Below are 20,102 nucleotides of genomic sequence, written 5' to 3'. Positions count from 1 at the left end.
GGCACCCCTCTCCTCCCGGCCAGAAGCCGCCCCCCTCGGGAACCCTCATCCCCGCAAAACTCCTCCACAACGCCCGTTTAAAGAAGCTGCCTGAGCCGAGCGGCGGAGCTGCGGTAGGGACCGGAAGGCGGCGGCGCCTGGCCGGCCCCAGCGCCTACATCTCCCGGCCTGCAGTGGGGCCGCCCCGGGAGCGGGGCGCGGCCGGAGCCGCCGCGCGGCACGCTGGGAGTTGGAGTCGGGCGTTGGCGGTTGCGCAGCATCCGTTGGGGGCGCGCGGCGGTGTTGGTCTCTCGTAGGAACAAGGCAGCCATTGCCGCCGCGGCCTGGAAGAGCCGTTTCCTCGCGGCCCGCAGGACTCAGCGTTCGGCGACGGTGAGTGTCTGCCCCTCCTTGGCTCGCTCGGTGGCGGGAGGGCCCGGGGAGGGTCGGGCGTCGAGTTGCGAGCAGGCTTCTTGCAGCCGGGCGCTGCTGCGGGGCGGGGACGGGCCCGGCCTTTCTTGTGGCGGCGCCGGGCTGAGGGGAAGGAAGCTCCTCTCGGAGGCCTCGCTGGCGCCGCTGGCCCGGGCGCTCGGCGGGGCGGGGGCCGCTGGCGGTTGGATAACCGAGGCGCGACGGCAACAGGCCGCGGAGGGCCCCGCGCCTCATCGCTGCCCCGGGGCTTTGCGAAGGGGAGGGCTGATCCCGGCTGTTTTGCTCGGAGGGATGGCTGGGAGCCGTCGGGGCTTGAAGGTGAGCGTAAAGCTTTTCGCCGCCAAGAGCCGGAGGGGCGATCGCCACTGGGTGGATCGACGCCTCCGTGACGGTGAACCCAAGGAGAGGGTCGTCCTGCTTTGGGGAGGCGGAGAGTCTAGCGCAGCCCTGTCCCGTGTCGACTTCTCAAAAAGACGAACTAGCAGATGGTCTTTCGCTGCGGGCCCATGATTCCCGAGGGCTTTTCCGCCGGTATGTGGTATCTTGTGAGCAACCAGTGAGCAAACGCGGTTGCATTGTGCTAGGAACAACGTGTGAAGCTCTGCGACTTGCAGGTGTTGATACAGATCTCACATCCATTGTGTTTCCTGATGTTTGAGTAAATAATGCATGGACAGATAGTTTGCACGTCTGTCTTTGTGACAGTTTCTCTGGCAGTCAAGTCCATCCACTCCGTGAATATTTCCTTCTGTTATTCTTCTCCTCACCGTGTTTTTGTAGAACTAAGAACTAAAAGTATTGAACAGCAGTTAGGCAGTCGTTTTAATCTGCTAAATCTATGTTGTTTCCAAAATGAGTGCTGTTGCGAGAGTGACTGTTACCGTGTTTTAAAGCACATAGTTATGCAAGTCTGTCCTTCCTCTGCAAAGGCCTGTGTTTCCCTTAATACCCACTGCTGGCCTTGCCAGTGTTTGTGTGGTAAGGGTTTATCAGGGAAGCAATCTGTAGGAAGACTAGCGGTCCTGCAAGGGACCTGAATCAGTCGTCTGAGCTGGATTTCTATGTGGGCATAAAAATGCAAGTGTGAGCACAAAGGAGGGAATGGTTACAAAGGGCACCGTGCATAGGCCCTTGTGGGGGAAGCACAAAACTCACATGAAAGCAATTAAATACCTACCACCTCAGATCGTGGTTCCTGGACAGTTTAGACTAATCTGAGTGCTGTCACACTTCTACCCCTTGCCCCATAAGAAGCACTATTGCCTCTCTTCCAAAGTTCCAGCACTTCTCTGATGGTACATTGAGCCCCAGTAAAGAAGCTAATCAGCAGAAAACTAACAGGTATTAACACAGAAGGTAAATCTCAGTAATTCAAATTGTCTTGAACTACTGTCACAGCTAAAGTGATATGTGTGCTGTTTACTCTGTCTGCTTTAAAGCCCACTATTCTAGTATAAGATCACGTTATTCTATTTCCACTCCATAGAACTTGGATTCTTTGTTTTTTGTATGACAGCAAGCTCACTGGAGTAAGCCAAATAATTAATATTTTCCAGTTACAAGAACTTAAAATTTTCTAAATTGCATAAACTGAAAAAGTTACATACTCAAGGTAAACAATAGAGCTTCCATAAAATATCTCAATTTATGTATCCTGGATCAGTAGATAGTTTTAAATATCTGAGTATCTGAAATAGCCTTTGGTTTTGCCATTCTTGAAATATCACAATAACAAAATTATTTTTCTTCATAACTTGATAGAATGTTAAAATAAGGTATTTTATGGTTAGTGCAAATTGAAGTAATGACTGCTGTTTATCTTTTGAATGTTAATACAACTTTTATTGTAACAGTTCTTTCAGGTGAAAGCAAAAGTTTGAGAATGTTATGCTAATCATTGGAATAAAAACATAAACCAGTTTTGTTTTGTTTTTTTAACTGTTGTTAGCCCAGTAAATTCATCTTGGAGCTTATAGAGCGGGGTTTTTCATGCTCTGTGATACAAAAGCCTTAATAGTCTAACAGCAAACAAAAACGTTATTTCAGATACAAGAAGTCTTTAGGTTATATGACTAAAAAGGACAAAACTGGGAGTTCTGTGTAGTTTCTGCCAGAAGTCAGTAAGACAGGATTTTCTCACTTCTCTGGCTGTAGAGAGTTGGGTTTTTAACATGTATATACCTGGAGGACAGTAAAATCAAATCCTATTTAACCAAGATTTCTGAGATGTGAAAATGATCTTAATCACCATATTTTAAGTTTGTTAATCTGATAAACAGTGCTGTTTTCTTTGTTAGCATCAACCTTAAGATGAGTGGCTGCCGTGTTTTTGTTGGACACTTAAGCTCACGTGCTCGGGAACGGGATGTGGAGAAATTCTTCAAAGGATATGGACGCATACGAGAAATCCATCTAAAAAATGGATTTGGATTTGTGGTAAGTAATACCTTGTTTTCCTTTCTCTTGCTTGCAGGTACTAGCCTTGCTAGGCTGATGTCAAGGAAGGGAAGATGCTTAAGAGAGTAGCGTTCCAATGGGAAATGGAAAATATTAATACATGTTTCAGACTGCTTTTCTGATGTTGGGATTATAGTTTTACCTTGTTTTGGCCAGGTTTTACTCAAAGTCTTGGTAATATTCTAGCTACATTAAATACATTGTCTTCCATGGATTTAAATTTTATTACTTATTTCTGAAGACAGTATAAATATCATGTTATGGCATTACAAAACTTGACAAAGTCTTGATCTGGAGAAAAGTTTATACAGAACCACTTATGTTCCCCTCTCACTCCTTCTAGTCTGCTTGGTCCTATTTCTGAATAGTGGCCTGACATAAAAGCAAAGTAGTTGGCTGAGACAACAGCTATAATAGGTGCTTGCTGTTGGATTTAAGCAGCACAGCTTTTAACTCTTGTGCAGCTGAAGTTAGGCATATTCACCGTCAATAAATGTTCACAGGATGTGTGTGTCTGCCAGACTATTAAATGAAATACACGGTTCATTGGATCTTAGTTTTCTACCACTGCTTTCTAGAGCTCTGTGCTCCTAAACTGTTCCAATTTTTACAGCTTTACAGGTTCCCAAGCTGACTCAGGATCAGCCTGTTTGTTAACTATTATCTCCTGAGAACTGAGAATTAGCTGTTGTGCAGCACTGAGTTTAAACTGGAAAGGTTGATACTGCCCTCACACTATGGCAGGGTTACATGCCATTCGTTCTGCCAAGTTGAATCCCTTGGGTGAAGCTATGGGAAAGGAACAAAATAGCCAGGCTTTGCCTGCTTTAGTTTCATATGAGTATTACTTCTTGACTCCTACACATGCTGGTTCTTGATTGCTCTGCAGTATGAGCTACTTCTTGTTGACTGCCAGTGGATAAATACCTGCCTCTTAAAGTCTGGAGGTAAATGGCTGATACAGACATGACCCTGAATTTATTTAGTGCGTCCTTTCCAATTGCCAGTCTTTCTCAATCGTCCTTCCCTGAGTGTTCCTCTTCTCTTTTTGGGCAGGGCTGTTGACTCATTCAGGAACAGCTTCTGTTCAACTCCTGTACATGAGTCAGCCAGCCCTCCTTCCTCTCTTCTCCAGTTCCTAGGCAGAAGTATTTTCTTTTCAGAGCTCACTAATAAGCTTGAATAATTGTCCCATAACTCTGTCTAAAAAGTTAAATTGTTCTCTTGATGAAGAATTTTTTTTCCTTGCATCTTAACAAAAATCCCCCCCCCCCCCCCCCCGCCATTACCTGTCATCCCGTCACTATGCACCCACATGAGAAAAGCACTTCCATCATCTCTGTAACTGTCTTTTAGGTTTTGGAAGACTCTGGCTGGATCCCGTCTGAGCTGCCTTTTCTTCAGGCTGAACAAACACGGCACTCTCAACCTTTCTTTGTTCTCCAACCTTCTGATCAGTTTTGGTGGCCCTCTGCTGGTCCTGCTCTAGTCTTTCAGTGTCCGTCTTGAGCTGGACGGATCAAAACTGGACACAGTGTTCCAGGTGTGGCCTAACATGCCAAGTAGGGTGGAATAATTACATCCTTTGGTCTGCTGGCTGTACTCTTACCAATGCAGCCCAGGACACGGTTTGCTTTTGTTGCAGCAAGGCCACACTGCTGACTCGTGCTTAGCTGACTCTGCACAAGGATTTTCACGTTCTTTTCAGCAGAGCTAGACTCCAGCCTGTTCTGCTGCTTAGAATTGTTCTATCCCAGGTGCCGGCCTTCACATTTATCTTTTGTTAAAACTTGCAATTCTTGTTGGCCTGATCTTTCAGCCTATCAAGGTGTCTCTCTGTGGTGGTTTTTCCTTCTGGTATATCTGTTTCTCCTCCCACTTTGGTGTCAGCCACAAAATTGGTGAGGGTGCACTCAGTCCTGTCATTCAGATCATTTATGAATACATTGAATAGCATTATCTTTTGTGGAACCTCATGTATCATGAGCTGTCAGTTCGACTTTGGTTTTGGTTATTTAAAATCTGTATTTATAAAACCTCTTACAAATCCAAGTGATTTTGATTGAACATTGTTGTAGTGTTAAAAGCATATTTCATTGTGTTTGATTGAAATTGTTGCTTGATCTTTGAAATGAATTATATTTACTTAAATTTTGTAGACTTTGGTGCAGAATGTTTTCAAACTTCAGACCACAAAGCTAGTATGTAAAGCTAGATAGACTTGCAGTCATTCAGTTTGTTAGACACTAGCTGAAATCATGGGAGTTGTAGGTGCTGTTGACACTCTTAAATGCTGGGCCTAAATGAATTTTCTCAAGATAATCTTTGCATCATCGTGCAAGGATGTGTGATGTTTCACTTGATAGTGAAACATCAGGTTTCACTTGATAGATTTCAGTGCAGAAGGAGGAAGATTGCTTGAACCAGTATTGCTTCTGAAAAGCTGTTTATAGTTGTGCAAATGCTTTCTTCAACTTGAGAAGCTTCTTCTTTGTTGTTTATTGCTTTCAAGTTGCAATTCCACAATTTTTTTTTTCTCCAGTCACGCTGTTGGTTCAAGCAGTCCCTACCCAGCCACCTGTTCTCACTGCTTTATTTCTTTCCTTTCTCCCCTTGCCTCACGTGGTGTTACAGTTGTTCAGCCATGTAATGAACCTACCTGGGAAGATAAACTAGTTGAAAAATAACACTGTCTTTTTCACCCTACCTCCTGCACAAAGTGTGCTGTTTTTCATCTGGATAGGTTTCTTGACCTAGTTTCCTGAAGAGCTGTACAAACAGCTTTGCCAAGAACCAGTGGGCTGGATAGTGGGCAGGGGCTATTCGGGCTGACTAAAGCAGCATTGCTGCCAAAAGCAAAGTGACAGATTCCATTGCAACAGTATATGGAATTGCATATTATAGCTGATCCAGACCCACAGGTAGCCAGTGCTGAAGAGGGGCTTATGTTTCTTACTCTTAAACAGGCACCTTTTTGCCAGACTAGTGAGCTGAATTCACTCAGAAAAAAATCAGAAGGGCTTTTTTTCTGGTTTACTCTTTCTTTGGCAATTCAGTAAGAATTGAATCAGCACCAAAACTCCTAAGAGGGTTTTGAGAGTGCACAGTTCTCTTGCTTTTATTTGCACTTGATCAGGTCGAGCTGTTAAATAGGATTTCCCTGTATGTAGGGCTGTGTTTTAAACTATATGCCTTAATCTCCTCACCTCTCTCCCAAAAAGTATTTGAGATATTTCTGTAATAAACCAGATCATTTGATTATTTTATATAGTTATACTGAAACAACTGAGGGAGGCAAAAGGACTTTGCAGGATGGAGGGAGAAGAAATGGTCGTGAATGGGAACATCTTGGCTTTTCAGTCACAAATGTACTAGGAATCAGCTTCCTTGTTCAAAGTTCTGGCTGATACTTGCTGCAGAAATGTAAAATTTATTAAAAAAACATGTTTTCCAGCATTTTGAGTACGCTATGAGGTAAAATACCTTTTTATTTCTATTTTCTTTCTAGGAATTTGAAGACCACAGGGATGCTGATGATGCAATTTATGAACTAAATGGTAAAGAGTTGTGTGATGAAAGGTAAGCCTGATACCATAATTTCTCTTCAGAACAGAAAAGTGCTTTGCATCCAAATACAGTGCATTAGTTTGTGCTCTGATACCTGTTTCCTGTGGCTCTGTGGTGGGATACACCTTCCATAACTTTATCTAAAGAGATTAATTGGGATCCTGCTACAGTCTTAGAGAAAGCAAAGATAGTTTGGGACTGGAGAGGGGTGGTTTGGAGCAGGGCTGTTTTCTTCACTTACCTCTACTTCAAAACTATCTCAAGGTCTCGTCACTAGAAATACTAGTAAAAATGAATTGAACTTGTTTATTTGTTATTTATCTGTTGACTTCAGAAAATAAGTTGATGATAGCCTCTCATCCTTTGGAGTGTAGCTCTTCAATTTGCAATAGTGTGGACTATAATCTTTGTATGTTACAGTAATTTTTATTTTGATTATGGAAGCTGGGTTTAGGCCATTAGATTGTTGTTACTTACTTTGGTACTCTTTTTCCCTCTGTGATTACTCTTGGGCTTTGGCTGAGCAAATTTAATTGTTTCAATCTTAATTACAGACCCATGACAATTTTCATGAAAGTCTGAAGGAGGTGAATGAGACAGAATACTGCTGTTCTGGCTCTTTAAGAAATGCCAGTGACTGTGTTATAAATCGTGCAAGGGCAAGATAATTCTTGTTTGCGCGCATGTGCTTCCAGTTGAAAGATTTAAGTCGGTGTCAAATATTTAAAGTTTTTTATCTTTTGTTTGCTTGTTTTGTTTTGTTTTGTTCCTCTCATAAGGGTTACAATTGAGCATGCTCGAGCCCGAAGAGGAAGGGGCAGATTCCCACAACGGTTCAGTTATTACCAGTCGCAGAGTGGATCTAGGTAGGTGGTCTGGATGCTGTTTCTTACAAACACAGTAACTGAAGAACTGTACTGAAATACTGTTTTCTTCTTGTGGTTGGAGTTAGGGATCCAGCTCTGTTTCCTTGTTTAGCTTCACAAAAGAAGTTTATGTTCTTAAACCTTGGAGGTCCATTACTATTATTTACCTCCTCTGGCTGAGGAGAATATGGATTTTAAAGCAGTTTAACTGGCTCGCAGAGGTTCACAAACCTATTATGAAATGCTCCCTCTCCGTGTTGTAGGCACTACATTGGTCTTGCTTCCTACTGTTGTGTAAACAATGTGAAGGAGTAATGCTGCAGTTGGATTGGCTGTTTTTAACACTAAATCAAGAAAAATGCCAGAGCTTCTCTTTTGAGGCTTTGTCATTAAACTAAGCTTACAGGCTAAGTAGAATTATTGTAGAGCAATAGTTCAAGGTATTTACTATCTAACCAAGCTTTCACATTTCCAGTTGTATGGTTATCAAAATGCTTACTTCAGCACAGCATACAAAAGGAACTGTATTTGAGAAGGCTTTGCTGAAGGAGAGCCTGTCTGACAATGGAATCTGAAAACCAGGACGTAGCTCATATCTAGAATACCTGTAGTGGACATACAGTGTTTCTGGAATTGTTCACTTTCAGTGATTTGAGCCGGTGGCAAACCTTGTGCCAACTTGCCATGGAGTTGTGAAAGTTCTGCAGATTTGCATATATTCCACCAAACAAATACACATTACATCTTTGTACTTTTATATGTACCTGTGTGAAGTAAATATGTATGGAATAATTTAATCTGTAGAAACATTTATAGCTGTGGCCTATGCAGAGTAGAGTTTGAAGAAAGACGAAGACTTAACTGACATAAACCTCTGCATTTGTTTCAAAGTCAGAATTGCTGCCAGTTACAAACCAGTGTTTGGAACATCTAATTTGCATATGCAAGTATGCTAATTAGATTATTTTTTCTTTAGTGGCAGTAACCTTGATGCGGTATAATTGGTCCGAGGTCCAGGCTAAAAGTGGACTTTTAAAGTAGGAAGTGTGATTGAAGGTCGTGGGCATCTGACGTTGTAGTCATGTTCATGACGTCAGACTGCCGATGCCAGACAGGAAGAGACTGCGGTTTGCAATAATGGAAAAATGAGACTCAGCCTGCCAGTTTTGGGACTCTGGGACCTCTGTTTAAATGCCTGGAAGATCTGGATGTTCTGAAAAAAATTGGGACACTTTGAGGTATGCACTGAAATGAAACTGCCTATGCTTCAGTGTACAAATCAATACGCACAATTTAGGATTGAGTTTCTGTGGGAGGAGAAGATGAGAATAATTTTCTCTAAGGTCAGTGTTCTTGACTCTTGAATCTTTTTGTAGTAATACAAAGTAGTGCCATTGTTAGAATCCTGCATTATTTATCAAAAGGCTGCCATACCTTTTTCCATAATTCTCAGATCCCTTTGGATTCAGAATGACTAGGATTGGGAGCAGAATGACCTGCAAGGGCAGTATTCTTTCCAGATGTCTTCTGTATGAACATTTTCAAGCCACATTTTCACTTTTAGATGGTCTTTAATTTTTGGTTAAGTGAAAAACATTACTTTCATTCAGGATCTGTAAACTGCCACAGTTATTTCAGGGCAACCACTTATCTAGCTCTCATTTTGCCAAAATAAGAATATTTCTACCCACAAAAATATCTGATATAGGCCATGGTGGCATTTATAAATATTAACAAGTGATTTGGAATTTAGAAGCATGAACTAAGATGCCTTTAAATTGTGCCTTCTGTATGCCTGACATGGAGCAGAATTTATGCTACCAACTTAATAAAATAAAATTGCCCTTTACATGAATAGCCTCCAAAACCGTATGTGTGAGCCAAGCCTGTCAAATACCAAAATTAAACTAATTCTCTTTACATTATTTTCATTCTACTAGGCACTTATTTCAGTGTATCTAGAAAAAATGGCAGCTATATTCACTGCCTCAGTATAAAGGTCTTCATCAAAATCCTTTTTAATCCCCTCGTAGCAGCTTGTAGTGGATTCTTAAATATATTCTTGACTAGGGAGAATCAAATCTGCAGTCCAGCAACAAGGAAAATACTTAAATCTCTCAGCATACTATAGAAAACATCAGATTTCTGAAGTTCTAAATTCCTTACACTGGAGACTTTTTCCTTTTTTCCCCCCCTCCGAACTCTTCTAGCCGGTATGGACCTCCTGTTCGTACTGAACACAGGATCATAGTTGAAAACCTTTCATCCCGTATCAGCTGGCAGGTGAGTTAACATCTTATGTTTTTTACACCTTATTTTCCTACCCTGTAGGTAGACTGCTCTCAGCCTAATTTCTTAATAAAGCCATCATAAATATGTAACCTGAATAAAAAAAATAAGCAAAAAAGCTTCAGTGATTGCTAAAAATCAGCATTCAAACACTTAAAGAAGACTTTTGTTTCACAGCTGTACAAATAGTTCTGTAACTAGATTTTGTAGTTAGGAACTGATTTTTGCTTGCTTACATTTACCAACTGATAAAACTTTCGAAGACTGCCGATTGTTTCTAAATTATTGAAGCATAGCATTCACTCAAACTATGTCATCCTTTTTGTATTGTTACACCTGGAAGTGCATGCCTTTGTTTTGAGTGAAATTTCTGGTCTTTTCTGATGTTTTGCAACGTATTTTTGTGACATGATGCATGATTGAGAAGTCTGGTAATGCATGATTAATAAAGGGAATCTTTAGAAAGCTACTGTGTAAAGTATGCTTACTGTAGATATTTTTTAAAAACCCCAAACTTTCACTGATTGTCTTTAGAAGCTTTCTTACCACCTTTATTTTTTTTCACCCCTTGCTAAAATTTTGCTAATTTTTAGCTGGGTTTTAGCAGAATAACCTTATAATCCATTCCTTTAGTTGTGTTCTGTGTAGTATACAGTCTGTAGAAAGTAAACTTTCTAAGGGCATAGCAACAGATGCTATTTGGAAAAGGTGAGTGAATAGTAGAGTTTAGTCTTGTTCATTAACCTTTATATTCTTTGAATAAAGAGACTTTAATTAGTGTACTGAAAGATGCAGTAGAACATGTTGAATGTTCAAAGCCTTGGTCTTGCAGCTAAATCCGCATGAGGAGGCTGTTTGGCTTGCCTGGGGCTCCACTGATGTGTTTCATAAGAGCTTGGGTACAATCCATGCAGATAAACAGTTGAACTAGGTTTGTTTATCTTCTGCATGACAGGTTCAAAAGGTTCATAATTGTTCAATTGTGTTAATTATTGAATAATAACTAAAAAAAAAACAACTTCTGAGTTGATGTGATGAGCAAGTGGTTTTCATGTAAATATCTTCTGGGTATGCTATGCAGTTATGTATATGAAGAGATTGTTATAAAACACAGGACTTGGCAACAACTGTAGGGACCAGAGAAGTAAGCTAGAATGGAGTGTTAAGGAGAGTGAATCCTATAATGCTGTTTAGTGTTAAATTCGTAACTTGAAAAAAAGTTTCATGTTCGTTGCTGTAACTTCCTTTTACTTGTGTATATTTATAATGGCTTTATGTGTACTTATCATTTTAGACACAAGCCCACACAATTCAGATTTCATACTGATGAATCTTTAGGTTTCTAATTAAATGTTTTAATGATCCTCTTAAATAAATAAATACATAAATTAGCATAAGAGACTTTTCTTCTTGATACCTACCTAAATAGAAATTATTTGAAGCTAACATCCATATGCAAGCCTTATTTAGTTTTGAAGCTGTACTGCTTTGATACTGACTATAGTGTTTTAACTTAACTATGCTACTTACACAACAGATTAAAATAGCTAATACATTAATGGTAGGGGCATTATTCTTCCTTTCTAATCCCTGAGCTTCTAGCAAGCACAATCGATAACAGAACCTTGCTCTAAAACTTAGGTGCATAATTTCATCTTTGGTGTGTGCAGATCCCCATGCTTTGGAACTTGTTTCATTTGAAAGTTACTGTGTTGGGATATTAAAATACAACAAAACAAACCACAAATAAAATTTTTATTCAAATCAGTTTCCTTAAATTGTTGACTATTGTTAATAGATAATCTCATATCTAAGTAGTAGTAGACAACTTGTCAGAATTCTCCTTATTTTAGCAGACATATTTGTGCACGTTCAGAGCTTTCCAACCACCCTCATTAGTTCTTCAGTATCTGTGAATTTTCAAGCAGTTGGGGAAAGTAGATCTGTGTTACATCAAGACATAATTTTTAATATGTTTTTCCTATTGATGATTGTCCTGTACCTTATTTTCCTTTGCTGCTAAGAACAACAGGGTATTCTTATGCTGTTCAAGGTGAACCAGAACAGTAAACTTAGGATAAAATTTGACTGTTCCACTGGTTAAGTAAAACCAGATAACTTTAAAATACTCCACTAATAATAGCAAATGCTTTGTTGAGCTTTTATAACACATGCACGCTTAGTCTCTTTTGAGCAATAATGTTGGCATCTTAATCATGTTGACATTACTATTACAAATCATATTTCATGATGATGATCCTTAGGATTGAGCGTATAGTGTGGCAAGTCTGTCGGGGCCTCAATTTTAAAGCTGAAGTTATTGAATTAGAAAATAATTATGTAGATTAACATTTTCTAACTTCCTTTTGACTTACCAGTCCTGGTCTGGTTGACTTGAGCAGAGCCAAAATTTTGTTCTTCGTCTCTAAGTTGGGAGAAACATACTGAGGTTAAAGTATTACTTCTAATAGTGCTGTAGGGCCTGTTTTTCATTTACTATTAAGGTTTCTTTGTGTAAAGCACATGTGAAACAAGGAAAATAGCTACTACTTTGCATATGGTAGTTTTTAAAATAAAGCTATTGAACTTTAATTAAAAGATTAGATAAAACTAAGCCTTCTTACATTCTGTGGCAAATGTTCTAAAGTTTTTCTTGGCTTTCTGTTTTGTAGTCTTTTCTTCCTTAAGCATATTTCTAACCAAGTGCATTTTGAACCTCTTCTAACAACCTTGATTTGGTTAACCTTCTTTCTTGTGTGGAGGAAAAAGAACCAAAGATTTGGGGGTTTTCTAGTGGCTGAAATTCTAGGGTTTGGCCTGTTCTGAATTTTCCTTTTGGTTCCTATGACACTCCTGTTTTTTGGCGATCTAGATCTTGGTTTGCCTGGGTTTGATCTCGATTGGCTAGCACAGATCATCCTCGGGTTCTTTAGCCACTTCTGGAGACTATGTCCAGTGCTTTCAGGGCCTCTGGTACCTCCGTGAAGCATATTGCTATGAGCCATCACTCTGCCTTTCTCATGTAAGAGAGTTCCTCTTGGCCAGCTAGGTATTGGACAAGCAACTCTTTGCTTAAGGTACCTTATATCATCTGCCACTTGTGGCATGTTGCGGTAAGTAGTCTGGGATTCTAAAATACCAGATACTGTTTGGTAAAAGTACTGTTTTAATTTATACAAATGTTTAGCTTTTTAGTGACCTTTTACATTATTTATTTGTACTTCATCCTGTTGCTGAGCAAGTAATTTTACAGTGTCTGCGTGCTTAGCCTCTATTAAGTTAAATACAAGGCTGTCGATTGAAGTGGCACTGCAGTGTGACAGATATTCAAGTGAAATATAAGAAAAAATGTTTCCCTTTGTAAAATTATTAATTATATAGTAATTACACCTTTTTGCTTTTAATTTTGCTGTGAAGTTGGGGGAGGTGAGCATATAGAATGAGTTTGTCTACGTATGTTGGACTGTCATTTAACTGGGGTGTTAGTCATGAAAATTTGCCTTTAATACTATGTTGCTTTTCATCTGTTATAGTTCTGATTTCAGTGCATATGTTGGTATTTTAAGTATTGCATTGTGTTTTTGTAACAGCTGGTTTGGGGATGCAGGATTATTTTGAAAGCAGTATTTTATTCACTGTAGTTGTAAAAATGAGGGATCCTTTTTATATGCAGCTGCTATTACATAGGCTGTTTCAGAAACTTTTTTCTAAATTATATGTATTTATATATACAAATATAAAAGCATTAAGCAGTTCTAGCGGAGAAAGTTTTAGGGCGGTATTATTTACTGCTAGCTGACTCATTTGTGTCCTGTTTAAGGCTAAAATGTTAACTTTTGCTGCAGGACTTGAAAGATGTCATGAGAAAGGCAGGGGAGGTGACCTATGTGGATGCACACAGAAACAACAGGAATGAAGGGTAAGTTCATTTTGTGTCTAAATCTGTATGATAACTGAAACTGTTAAAGGCAAGATTATCCTTGTAATATAAAAGAAATTAAACTAAATCTGTGGTGTGGCTTAGATGCTGAAATTTCTGCAGTTAAAAAACTAATAACAACCCACAAATTGTCAGTCAGTAGGAGTTCAGAAGTGGTATTGAACTCAATCTCTACTCTCTACCAGGAAGACTGTGTCAAAGCAGAAAGGGAAGGGAGAATACCTTTCAACAGTTGAGTTCTGCTGTCTTCAACTTATTTATGTATACTCATTTATGATCTGACTCCTGAGGCTAAAATACCTCCTGTCTGTGGCTGCTTTGCACTGGTTCAACAATTGAAGTCATGGGAAATGAACATAATCAGTCTCCGTAGGGAATACCTAGCTGCCTGCTCTTCATTCTTAATTCTGCAGAATACAGAGGTCCTGCACGACAAACCAGGAGAGAGGGAGAGTAGTATGAATAGAGTGTCTGTGCTGGCAAAATGGTGCTGTAGGGCCACTGCAAGCAAACGCAACTTAGACTTTTTCTGAGGGCAAAGTAAATTAAAAAAAAAATAAAGGAGATTTTTCTATTCACTGTTAAAAATTGAAATAGGGCAGGAGAGTCTGCAAGTTTATTCTGTTTCCTGGACAGCTTTAGAATGCAATTTAGTGGAGGACTGAAAGATACTTCCTCAGCTGGTGCAGGTTTGTGTAGCTTCCTGGATTTTCTCCATCTTATTGCAGATGAGAGTTCTGGTAATGTTTAAGAAGATGTGATGTATGGATGGCTAGGACTGTTAGTGTCATATTTTCCTGTTAACCAAGGTAAAAATTAGCTTTCAGAAGATAAAACATGGATCTGTGAATCAATAGATTGAAAAAGGCCCAAACTGGTTCTTCTTGTTTTTTCAGTTTCTCTGAAACTTTTTCTTTTTTTTCCTGATGGCATACAGGGTTGTGGAATTTGCATCTTACAGTGATATGAAGAGCGCACTGGAAAAATTGGATGGCACTGAGCTGAATGGACGCAGAATTAAACTGACTGAAGATCACAGAAGGCATAGGTATGTCCCCAGACGTGATAAAATTCTGCTGAGGGCATAGATTTGGGTAGTATCGATGCCAGAGTTTTTTTATCTAATTCTTTGGCCCCAAGCTAAATATCACCACACAGAACCACTTTGTAGCAGAGTAAACAGATTTAGATAAGAACTAACTTGCTGAAAATAGGCTAAATAGAACAGTTTCAGATGAGAGTAAGGAGGGGGTTTTGGGGAGTATTGGGGTGGTTTTTTTTAAGATAAAACTTCATATTTAAATGACAGAACTTTTTAAAAAGCTATGAATTCTGTTATTAAAAGCCTTTTAATTGAAAGCTGAAATGTCTCTCAAATAGTTGTGAAAACCAAGTTTTTCATGAAAGTCAAAAAAACCCAGTTAGCTTGCTTGCATTATTCCCAAAACAGGTCTGCCATTTAGTCATTAAAAAACCATGTTAGCTGCAGCTTTTTCATTGTGTCTCTTAAAAATAAATCCATTTCTTTTCATTAAAAAAAAGGATGTGCAGCTGGAGAAGGTGTTAAACTCTCAGGCCTTAAAGTGTACTGGTGTTCTATGCCTTTAGAGACTTTTTTAGCATCTTGAAAGAAACCCTAACTAATTTATGTGGGCGTTTCTAGAGAGAATAAATACCACAGGTACGAATTTTCATCTCTGTGCTTTTCTTGATGAATGGCTAAAAATTTGTTTGTCCCCTCCTGGCGAGGGGTGGGGAGGAGGCATCTTTTATTAGGCATTTCATATTTTGCGAAGCTAGCAGAGAGTGTCAAGGCTAGCGGTTACTCATAGCCTTGGCCCAAGAAGATACTGTTGTGGTGGAGCATAACAGAAATCTAGCAGCACTCTGAAATAGTGCAGAGCGTGTTGAGATGGGATGTGCTGTGCATACAAAGTAGTTGAGAACTGAAAGTATTTTAAATTTAGTAGGAGGTGAGACTACAGCTCTTAATTGTGTTTCTCTAGAAGCAGATCTCGATCAAGGAGTTACTCAAGATCTCGCAGCAGGTCCAGGTCTACAGGATCTTCCAGATCGGACAGCCGGTCCAGGTCCAGGTCAAGATCAAGGTCCCGATCCCGGTCCCGATCTCGATCCCGGTCCCGATCTCGATCCCGGTCCCGATCTCGCAGTCGTACACCTAAAAAGAGTTACTCGCAGAAAAGCCACCGCTCCAGCTTGTTAGCTTCTTCCCCATCTCCCTCTTCTTCTAAAAGAAAATCTCGTTCTAGGTCGAGCTCTGCTCATAGCCGTAGTTAACCTGCTCTTAGAGATGTATTAATGCATTTAATTTGATTCAAGTCTCTTGAAGACTTGAAGACAAATTATACATGAGAACTGGGAGGGGAAGAGTTAACATGATGAAAGGGTAACCTCCTCTTAAGTTGCCAAAGTGCCTGTCATCAAATAGGCCATCTCTGTGAGGAGGGGCTGCTAGCTTTCTCCTTTCAGTGAAGTCTGGAGTGGGAAGTATTTTTTTTAATTTTTTTTTCCGTGCTATTAGTAAACATTTCTATCATAGATATATTATGTACACATAATGCTGAGGTAATGGGATGAGACAATACGCTGCTTTCTCCCTCTCCTGCCCCCACTTTCCCCTCCACCTCCAAGGCCTTCGACTTCCAAAATACTATGTTAGCTTTTGTCCTTGGTATTAAGTCCGAGAACAGGAAGTATAGATTTTATTCCTTTAAGGTTCTGTGGCTACTTTTCTGTGTGAGAATGAATGGACCAGCTGAATTTAGTTTAGAGTTCACTTTTGCCCCCCGTTGCTTGGCTTAACTGGCTGTTTAAGTTCCAGCTTTAAATGACCTTGATAATATGCTTAATTTGCAACAGACTTTCAAGAGTACACATTGGTCAGTTCAATATTGCTCACTTGGATAGTGAATCAATACAATGTTAACCAGTAATGAAACCTGGAATTTCCTGTTAAAATTAGATGTACCATCCAGATGTCAGGATTATTGGGAATCCATTATACTAATTTTCCAGTAATGCACTAGTATGTGGTATTGTATGTAGAGGCCTTATTTGACAGGTGACTCCATAAAACTGCACAGAAATGTCAATATGCATGTCCATGTTTTTGATGTTTATAAAAGTGACATAGCTTTCATACCCAGAAGTATGATACTGAATAATGTGTGTATGACTAGCAATAGTCTTGATGGAAAGGAAGGTTATTTTAGTAATGACAGCAGCAAAAAAATCCCAGGAAAAGTGTAGTCAGTTGTGACAGGAAAAGTTAATAATGTTAAAGCATAAAGAGGATAATTTCTTTAAATTTCCTGAATGCACAGTTGTTTTGATTAATAGCAATTTCCACTGCAAAAACTGTTTGTTCTTTTAAGTTGGAATTAGATTTTTTTTTTTTAACTTCTGTATTGTTAAAGAAGGGAAACATTTTTGGAAAAATATGTAAATTAATCCCAAAGTCTTATGTGTGTTTGAATGTACCATTCCTAATAAAGTAAAACCTTTTTCTGGCTTACTTTGCAGTTTCAGTTAGTAATGTTACTGTTGCTGTTGTTCACTTTGTACAATCTTGCAAACATGATCACAAGGAAATTAATTTGAAGGTGTACCCATATGGAAGCAAGCAAAATGTAAACTAGAAACCAGTTAAGACACGTAAGTAAGGAACCTGATGCTGACTAACAGGACAGGATAGGATTTTACTGTCATGGCCATCAGTGGCTGTTTGAATGGATGGCAAATAGTAGTCTTTCTGCAGTCCTTGCAGACAGATTTGTGTGATAGCTTCTTGTCCAGCGCTTCAACAGAAGAACCAACAACTAAATGCCTGTAGGCGTTGGAATCTTCCTATAGGGAAAATCACTTGTCACTTTTGAAATACAGTTCCAGACATTCCTATATTGTCCACACTACTACTGTGCATCTAAGGCTTCAAGCCTGATGTCCTTTGTAAAGCAAATTACTGCTAATCATGTGCTTTGCATGTTTGGCTTTTGTGATATCAGTATGCTGGCAGTTCAGAACACAAGGAACAAATAGAAAACACTTTGCAGAGGAATCTTACTAGGTATGACTCTGTTGGGAAAGCTGGGGTGTGCTCAGCTGTGTTAAACATCAGAGTTGCTTGCTTTGGTAAATTTGTTATGCTACCAAAAAATTCCCCAAAATGTCCACTGCCTAGCCTAGGACCTTTGAGATTGGCAAGTGCAATGATCAGAAACCTTGAATGCTTCTGACCACAGCATGCTTACCTTGCAAATTGTTTAAATATAGAGCTAACATAGATCTTGTGAACTGCATTAATTCTTGATTCTTTGTTGTATGTCACTTCCATAATTTTCTGTTGATTGAGTCAGCAGTGGCCACAGGAAGGTGAACATAGACCAAAGAACCAGCTTCCCCTTCCCCCCAAATACCTTGAGCTTATAAGCAAGTTTATAATCCATGTTGTGATTGCAGCCATAAATGCATACACCTTATTTCTGAATCTAAAGCCCAGTCCAACCATAGATTTGTGTTGCTATTGATACTGGTTAGAAGTAATTTTTTTTAACCTAATTTAAATGGTATGATTGAACTTACAGTGGTTTAGTGTAGAAACACCTATGACAGTATTTCTTTTCTGTGCTGGCATAGCAGTGGTTTAAACATCTTTGCCAGCACAGCTGCATCCAAGTTAACTGGTAGTAGCACTGGTTTCTAAATGTAGCAGCAGGTAACTAAGGACTGCAGATTGTAGGGTGGTGTTACGAATGCAACATGACTTGATTGAAATAGACCTCTTGCTAATTTTTTTTACATGTTTTCCAAGGTGGCAAGCAGTGGCTCTTCGTTCCCCTAAGATCTACAAAGGTGTTTAGGTGAGGAAAAGGTGAGCTTTTGAAATACTAAGAATACAAAATCTGATCTTTCTCTGGGAAAAGATGTGTTTATGGTAGATGTGAACTTGGCAGTTTTCTCAATATTTATCTGAAGGGCAAGGATAGGAATCTTTAGCAGCTAAAACCAGTTTTTTAAAGGAGAGGCTGAGTCTCTAGTTACTCAGCTCTTAGTTGTTTCTTTGGGTGTATTAATTTAGATGTCTGTAGAAATAAGGGATTTTGAAGCCCAAATTTTTATTGTGCACATGATTCCCCCTCCCCTCCATGGCTTTTTCTGTGTCAAAAAAGCTTAAGCCCTTAAAAGGTACGGTGGGGAAGAAGGCAGGAGAATGGTCTGATATCTTCCCCCCCTAAACTTCCTGCTGTGTCGCTACATTTATGTTTTTTCTTAAAGAGGACAGACTATAAATAGCAGATTGGATTTTTTTTTTTTCTTTTTCCTTTAGGAAAAAAACCCGAAAGAAACCAAACCTCAAGACTATCGTATCAGGAAGTCCTAACAATTTTGAGCAGGTTTCAGAGCGGCACAGCCCTGTTTGGCACACAATAGGGTTGGAAATGAGAGGTACATTTTTCACTGAGCTTTAAAGTTTTGACCTTACCCGACATGTAAAATGAGCTACAACTGTGTACATTTCGTTAATTGCTTTGATGACGGATAACTCATTGTGCCACTCAAGTTGGTCATGTCTGACCTCAACTTGGAGAAAACCCAACCTGGAATTTGTAGTTTTAAGGCATACAGGTGGTGCAGAGGGGTTAAAAAGACAGTTCAGCAGCCTGAATAAAATGCTTGGTGGTCAGGAAGTGTAGAAAAGACCTAAGAAGGGAAGAAGAGGGACTGGGGTAGATGGAAGCTGGGGGGGGGGGGGGGGGGCAAAAAGGACAAGAGGGAGTTTTGACAGGTGGCAGTTTCAGTGTTAAAGACTGGTCTAGATAGACCGCAGAAAGGAATAACAACCTTTATACTCATGACAACAGTTCAAATTTAGAGGTTTCCTCTAGCACGTGATGTTGAGATAAACAAATTGGGGAACATGTGTGCTTGTTTGTTTTGCTTAAAAATATTTGATGTTCTGCTGAAGAGCAAAAGGTTTAAAGAAAACTGAAGTCATACCTGTGTTCCTGTGAGAAGGTAGCATCTACAAGTCAAGTAGGCATCTTGATCGGTAGACAGACTTGCTTGGTAGACTCTTTAGGGAACACATTATAGTCTGAAACTTGGCTGAACTGTTAATGTATTTCAGAAACCAGATTATTTTTAAAATAGAACATTTTTAGACTGTGTTGGAACAAATTATTTATCCATATCAGGTGCCTAAGTTCCAACCTTACAGAGCACAGGAATGTAAGCTCCCCTTTAAAATAACCGTAAATAGACTTCTTTAATGTATTAAAGTCATATCTTTTACAGGCAGCATATTCCAACATCTGACATTTTCCATGAGAAGGCTGGGAATCATCCCTTCCAACTGGCAGAAAGCTGCTGTTCCCAGCCCTGCAAAGCTGAAAGGAACAAAGCTTTAAAGTCATGATGCATCTACAAGTAAATCTGTCATTGCTCCTACCTTTATTCTGCTAATCTGATCCTTGAAGAGCAGTTTTCAAAAATTTCTCCTCAGGAAATGGAGGTGATATAAGACAAAAAAAAAGGTTAAATTTATATTAGAT

The 20,102-nt window shown here is 39.6% G+C and overlaps 1 protein-coding gene across 3 annotated transcripts; it reads left to right on the top strand.

Annotated features, from left to right (window-relative positions):
- The first annotated feature begins 230 nt into the window (after positions 1-230).
- LOC104638040 (serine/arginine-rich splicing factor 5) lies at positions 231-17,065 on the top strand. 3 transcript variants are annotated; one of them, XM_075754203.1, is made up of 9 exons: positions 299-372; positions 757-942; positions 2,709-2,847; positions 6,377-6,447; positions 7,215-7,301; positions 9,512-9,584; positions 13,436-13,509; positions 14,468-14,578; positions 15,537-17,065. In XM_075754203.1, exons 3-9 carry the CDS (start codon positions 2,722-2,724, stop codon positions 15,826-15,828), a joined length of 834 nt encoding a protein of 277 aa, XP_075610318.1. In that variant the 5' UTR covers positions 299-372; positions 757-942; positions 2,709-2,721; the 3' UTR covers positions 15,829-17,065. The 3 variants fall into 3 exon arrangements, with proteins under 3 accessions (XP_075610316.1, XP_075610318.1, XP_075610319.1); XM_075754201.1 differs by lacking the exon at positions 757-942 and having other exon boundaries at positions 231-372; XM_075754204.1 differs by lacking the exons at positions 299-372; positions 757-942 and adding an exon at positions 701-729.
- Positions 17,066-20,102: the final 3,037 nt, after the last annotated feature.

Source organism: Balearica regulorum, chromosome 5 (assembly GCF_011004875.1).
Source record: "Balearica regulorum gibbericeps isolate bBalReg1 chromosome 5, bBalReg1.pri, whole genome shotgun sequence".
Taxonomy (NCBI): Eukaryota; Metazoa; Chordata; class Aves; order Gruiformes; family Gruidae; genus Balearica; species Balearica regulorum.
Note: the sequence above shows the minus strand (reverse complement) of the source record. Positions and strands in the feature narration are given on the sequence as shown.